General features: G+C 58.7%; 1 protein-coding gene across 1 annotated transcript in view; it reads right to left on the reverse strand.

The window, feature by feature from the left end:
• Positions 1-6,236, reverse strand: part of CUNH4orf50 (chromosome unknown C4orf50 homolog) — a gene marked incomplete at its 5' end in the record, with an annotated part of 19,387 nt that extends 13,151 nt beyond the window's left edge. The window contains 2 exons of the mRNA XM_060183874.1: positions 2,040-2,157; positions 6,175-6,236. Of these exons, the coding sequence (XP_060039857.1) occupies positions 2,040-2,157; positions 6,175-6,236 (180 nt within the window). The remainder of the gene's footprint in view (positions 1-2,039; positions 2,158-6,174) is intronic.
• Positions 6,237-6,379: the final 143 nt, after the last annotated feature.

Here is a 6,379-nt window from a genome sequence, read left to right on the forward strand (position 1 = left end):
GAGCCCCGCCGCCCTGCACAGCGCCGCAACCTCCGCCGCAGCCTCTGCGCCTGCGCGCGCAGCTCCCGCTCCTGCCGCCACTGCGCCTGCGCCTGCGGGAGGGCGGGGCTGGAGCGGAGACCCAGCTGCAGAGACAGCACCCAGAGACCCTGCTGCAGAGACAGCACCCAGAGCCCCCTCCAGAGACCCTGCTGCAGAGACAGCAGCCAGAGACCCCTCCAGAGACCCAGCTGCAGAGACAGCAGCCAGAGACCCTGCTGCAGAGACAGCACCCAGAGCCCCCTCCAGAGACCCTGCTGCAGAGACAGCAGCCAGACCCTCCAGAGACCCAGCTGCAGAGACAGCAGCCAGAGACCCCTCCAGAGACCCTGCTGCAGAGACAGCACCCAGAGCCCCCTCCAGAGACCCAGCTGCAGAGACAGCAGCCAGACCCTCCAGAGACCCAGCTGCAGAGACAGCAGCCAGAGACCCCTCCAGAGACCCAGCTGCAGAGACAGCACCCAGAGACCCTGCTGCAGAGACAGCACCCAGAGCCCCCTCCAGAGACCCAGCTGCAGAGACAGCAGCCAGAGACCCCTCCAGAGACCCAGCTGCAGAGACAGCACCCAGACCCTCCAGAGACCCAGCTGCAGAGACAGCAGCCAGAGACCCCTCCAGAGACCCAGCTGCAGAGACAGCAGCCAGAGACCCTGCTGCAGAGACAGCACCCAGAGACCCTGCTGCAGAGACAGCACCCAGAGACCCAGCTGCAGAGACAGCACCCAGAGACCCCTCCAGAGACCCTGCTGCAGAGACAGCACCCAGAGACCCTGCTGCAGAGACAGCACCCAGAGCCCCCTCCAGAGACCCTGCTGCAGAGACAGCAGCCAGAGACCCCTCCAGAGACCCAGCTGCAGAGACAGCAGCCAGAGACCCTGCTGCAGAGACAGCACCCAGAGCCCCCTCCAGAGACCCTGCTGCAGAGACAGCAGCCAGACCCTCCAGAGACCCAGCTGCAGAGACAGCAGCCAGAGACCCCTCCAGAGACCCTGCTGCAGAGACAGCACCCAGAGCCCCCTCCAGAGACCCAGCTGCAGAGACAGCAGCCAGACCCTCCAGAGACCCAGCTGCAGAGACAGCAGCCAGAGACCCCTCCAGAGACCCAGCTGCAGAGACAGCACCCAGAGACCCTGCTGCAGAGACAGCACCCAGAGCCCCCTCCAGAGACCCAGCTGCAGAGACAGCAGCCAGAGACCCCTCCAGAGACCCAGCTGCAGAGACAGCACCCAGACCCTCCAGAGACCCAGCTGCAGAGACAGCAGCCAGAGACCCCTCCAGAGACCCAGCTGCAGAGACAGCACCCAGAGACCCTGCTGCAGAGACAGCACCCAGAGACCCTGCTGCAGAGACAGCACCCAGAGACCCAGCTGCAGAGACAGCACCCAGAGATCCCTCCAGAGACCCTGCTGCAGAGACAGCACCCAGAGACCCTGCTGCAGAGACAGCACCCAGAGACCCTGCTGCAGAGACAGCACCCAGAGACCCTGCTGCAGAGACAGCACCCAGAGACCCCTCCAGAGACCCTGCTGCAGAGACAGCACCCAGAGATCCTCCAGAGACCCTGCTGCAGAGACAGCACCCAGACCCTCCAGAGACCCTGCTGCAGAGACAGAAGCCAGAGACCCTCCAGAGACCCAGCTGCAGAGACAGCACCCAGAGACCCCTCCAGAGACCCAGCTGCAGAGACAGCACCCAGAGACCCCTCCAGAGACCCTGCTGTAGAGACATCACCCAGAGACACTCCAGAGACCCAGCTGCAGAGACAGCACCACAGAGACCCCTCCAGAGACCCTGCTGTAGAGACAGCACCACAGAGACAGCACTCCAGCGATGCACCAGAGACAGCACCGCCAGAAAGCCTCCCTGCAGAGACCCTCTCCACTGAGACCCTCCCCTCAGAGACAGCACCCTGCAGAGACCCCTCCCCGCAGAGACCCCTCCCGCAGAGAACGTACACCACAGAGACCCCCCAGAGACAGGGCAGGATGGGGGCTCGGTACCTGGCTGGCCAGCTGCTCCTGGGTGTGGAGCCGGGCGCGTCTCTCCCTCTGGGCCTGGGCACGCAGCTGCCACACCTCCCGCTGGAGCTGGTTCTCGGAGACCCCCGGCTGCCGGAGCCTGCGGGACAGGGGGTCACCAAGGGGCCCTCTTCCTGGTGGTCGGTGGGTCCGTGACCCTCGGACCAAGGCCGAGCTGTGCTGTGTGAGGCCCTGTGTGCCTGTCTGGAAGCCCGGCCTCTCCCCGCCCCCCCGCCCCAACCCCTGCTCAGGGCTTCTGCACAGGAGGCGCTGAGACCAGAGAGTCTCCAAGAAATGGTTGCGGTGGGGGAGACGCCATCATGGCTGAGCAGAGTCTCTCCTGCCTGAGGCTCCACATGCATCCCCTGCACCACCATAAAACACAGTTGAGCAGGACTCTGGGAATAAATAAATAAATAAAAGACCACTTAGGCCAGATTGGAGTCCACACTTCTCACCTGCAGCGGTAAAGCCTCAGGAGCTGAAGCAGGGCTGCAGTTGCCCTCTCTCTCCCTCTCTCTCTCTCTCCCCTGCCCTGCTCAATCTCTCTCTCTTTTGTCTAATTAAAAAGAAAAAAAACAACCACCAGGAGCCGCGAATTTATCATGCACGCACAGAGTCCCAGCGATAACCCTGGTGACGAAGAAAGAAAGAAAAAATCAAAACGAAAGCTAATTAGGGCCAGAAAGACAGGTAAAGGTGATACAAAAGTATTCTCAGGTCTGAAACCCCAAGGTTGCAAGTTCAATCCCCAGCACTTCCATCAGTCAAATCTGAGAAAGGTGGTTAAAAAATAATGGGGGGGGGGGGCGGCTGGGTGGTGGCGCAGCGGGTTAAGCGCAGGTGGCACAAAGCGCAGGGACCGGCGTAAGGATCCCGGTTGGAGCCCCCGGCTCCCCACCTGCAGGGGAGTCGCTTCACAGGCAGGTCTGCAGGTGTCTGTCTTTCTCTCCCCCTCTGTCTTCCCTTCTTCTCTCCATTTCTGGCTGGCCTATCCAGCAACAACAACAGCAATAACAACAATAAGGGAAACAAAATGGGAAAAGATGGCCTCTAGGAGCAATGGATTTGTAATGCAGGCAATAACCCAGCAATAACCCCAGAGGCAAAATAATAATAATAATAATAAGGGGGCCAGGCAGTGGCTCACCCGGTTAAACACACATACCACCATCACAAGGATCTGGGTTCAAGCCCACCCGCAGGGGGAAAGCTTCCTGAGCAGTGAGGCAGGGCTGCAGGTGTCTCTCTGTCTCTCTCCCTCTCTATCTCCCCTCCCTCTCAATTTCTCTCTGTCCTGCCAAGTGTAATAGAAAGAGGAAAATATGGCCTCCAGGAGCAGTGGGTCCAGACTGCCGGCACTGAGCCCCAGAGACAACCCTGGAGGCAATAGAGAAAATAAAAATAAAAGTGAATAAAGTAAAAGGATTGATTGTTATGAGATGGAACGGAAAGGAGACAAAAACAGCTCTCGTCTCTGGGGTGTGTGTGTGGGGGGGGCTTGTCCCTGAGGGTCCTGAGCCCCACTCTGAGCTGTCGTCCAGATTCCACGTGTGCTTTGCACCCAGTCACTTACCTCCTGATTGAGTTCACTCCCACCACTGCCTGTTTGTTTGTTTGTTTATTTATTTTGCATAGAAATAGCATTTGAAAGAGAGAGACACCTGCAGCCTTGCTTCACCTTCTCCTTTGCAAGTGGGAACCGGGGGCTTGAACCCAGGTCCTTGCGCACTGTGATATGTGTGCTCAGCCAAGCATGCCCCCGTCAGTGCCCTCTAAGGAAGAGACTGTGTTTGGGGGGGGTGGGGTGGGGGAAGCGTTTCTGTAATCTGAACCGCCAGCCTGCACTCCCCGCAGACTGTCCTGGGCTGACGGGCAGGGCAGCTGCGCCTGGAGCAACTGTCCTCAGGGCCTGAGAGACGCACAGAGCCCACATGAGCCTTCCCGAGCTGCCCCTCTGCAGCCACTGTGACCGCAGGGTCCTCTGGGAATGGAGGTGGCTGGGGGCCGGGCGCTGGTGCAGGCTGCTGAGTGCACACAGTACCGATGCATCAAGACCTGGGTTCAAGCCCTGGCTCCCCACCTGCAGGGGGAAAGCTTCATGCAGGGTGAAGCAGGGCTGCAGATTTCTCCCTCCCTCTATCTCTCTATCTCTCTATCTCTGTCTCGCCTTTCCCTCTCAATATCTCTCTTTCCTAGCCGATGAAAATAAATAAAGGGAGAATGGTCCCTGGGTACGGTGGGTTCATGATGCAAGTATGGAACCTCAGCAATGACCCTGGTGCAAGGAAAGAAAGGAATGAAGAAAGAAAGGAAGGGAGGAAGAGAGAGAGAGAGGGAGGGGGAAAGAGAAACAAAGAAAGGGGAAGAGAAGGGCAGGGGAAGAGGAAACGGAGGCACCTTGCCCAGGGCAGCTTCCTGTTGTCAGTAAGGAGCCTCACTGATCTTGAAGAGAAGGGCCATGACTGCAGCCTCTTGGGGGCTGGGGGGAGGGTCCCGCTGGGGGGAGGGTCCCGCTGGGGGGGGGGGTCCTGCCCAAGCTGTGGACAGGGGGACAGGGCCGGCTCAGCCGTCAGGGTCAGCCACTGTGGTCCGGGACTGAACCCACTACATAAAGAGTCACTGAAGTCTACTTTGCCATTTTACGAGGTGACATTGTATCATGGAGGACAAGACACATGAAGGGTCAGGCGGTAGTGCACCTGGTTAAGCGCTCACATCACAGTGCTCAAGGACCTGGGTTCAAGCCCCTGGTCCCCACCTGCAGGAGGGAAACTTCACAAGTGGTGAAGCAGGGCTGCCAGTGTCTCTCTGTCTCTCTCCCTCTCTACCTCCCCCTTCCCTCTCAATTTCTGTCTGTCCAATTATCAATGAATAAAAAGATTTTTAAAATGAGAGAGAGAGAGGGAGTCAGGCAGTAGCGCAGCGGGTTAAGCACAGGTGGTGCAAAGCACAAGGACCAGCATAAGGATCCTGGTTCGAGCCCCCGGCTCCCCACCTGCAGGGGAGTCGCTTCACAGGCGGTGAAGCAGGTCTGCAGGTGTCTGTCTTTCTCTCACCCTCTCTGTCTTCCCCTCCTCTCTCCATTTGTCTCTGTCCTATCCAACAACGATGACATCAATAGCAACAGTAATAACTACAAAAATAAAACGAGGGCAACAAAAAGGGAATAAATAAATAAATAAATACATGAAAAAAATGAGAGAGAGAACAAGATAGATGTAACAGGAGGCGAATATGTTTAGTGAAGTCAGGTGGGGTGTCTTTTTTTCATTTTCCTTGGAGAGTCTATGCTACAGAAAGCACAATGGCCGCCTCACTCACCCTGGCACCTCTACATCCTATGAGGGAGGGTCCACGGCAGGCTAAGGAATGACATTTTGGCCCCAGTTAAGCGAGAGTTACACTGTCCCGGCCCACCTGCGGGGAAGCTTCATGAGTGGTGGGGCAGAGCTTACGTCTCTCTCTTGTGCTATCTCTCCCCTCCCCTCTCAATTCCTATCTCTATCCTATAAAATAGAAAGAAGAAAATAACAAACAAAAACAGGGCCAGGCAGTGGCACACCTGGTTAAGCGCACACGTTACAGTGCATGAGGACCGGGGTTCAAGCCCTCGGTCCCCACCTGCAGGGGGAAGCTTCACGAGTGGTGAAGCAGGGCTGCAGGTGTCTCTCTGTCTCTTTCCCTCTCTCTCCTTTCCTCTCACTTCCTCTCTGTCTCTATCAAATAATATTAAATGAAATTTTTTAAACCCTCAGCATGAAGGAGCAGGGGCCTCCCCCCTCACGCCCAGGGGCACAGAGCTCCATCCAAGGCTTCAGCAGCCAGGAAGGGAGACGCAGGGTCTGTTGAAAAGGTGGGGGGCTTTGGGGGTGAGCTGAGAGGCCGGACAGCTGGGCCAGGCCACCCTGTCTGTAGGGGACTGGGTGACAGGGCGCAGACAGCAGCCTCAGAGCCAGACCCCAGGACCCCCGTGGCAGAGGGGGTGCAAAGCTGTCCGGGGTCCCCACCGGCTCCAGAAGGGGGGGTCCAGGGGCCTCTGAGGCTTTGGGAAAGGACAGGCAGCCTCTGCATCCCCGCTGGGTCCAGCACGTCCAGGGGTCACCGGGACGCTCACCTCTGCCTCGGCACCGACTTCCGACCCTGGCCCACACAGGCTGGCCCCCCCGAGGACTCCAGCTGCCCCCCTCAGCTGCCCAGGGGCCACGTCCAGATGCCCGGCCTCCTCTCCCTTGCCCAGGAGGGGGCCCCAGCTCCCCCCCGCTCTCCTCCTCCTCCTCCGCCTCCCAGAAGAGCCAGGAAGTGTCGATCTTCACGTCCAC

This window comes from Erinaceus europaeus, unplaced genomic scaffold (genome assembly GCF_950295315.1).
Source record: "Erinaceus europaeus unplaced genomic scaffold, mEriEur2.1 scaffold_807, whole genome shotgun sequence".
NCBI classification, from domain to species: Eukaryota; Metazoa; Chordata; class Mammalia; order Eulipotyphla; family Erinaceidae; genus Erinaceus; species Erinaceus europaeus.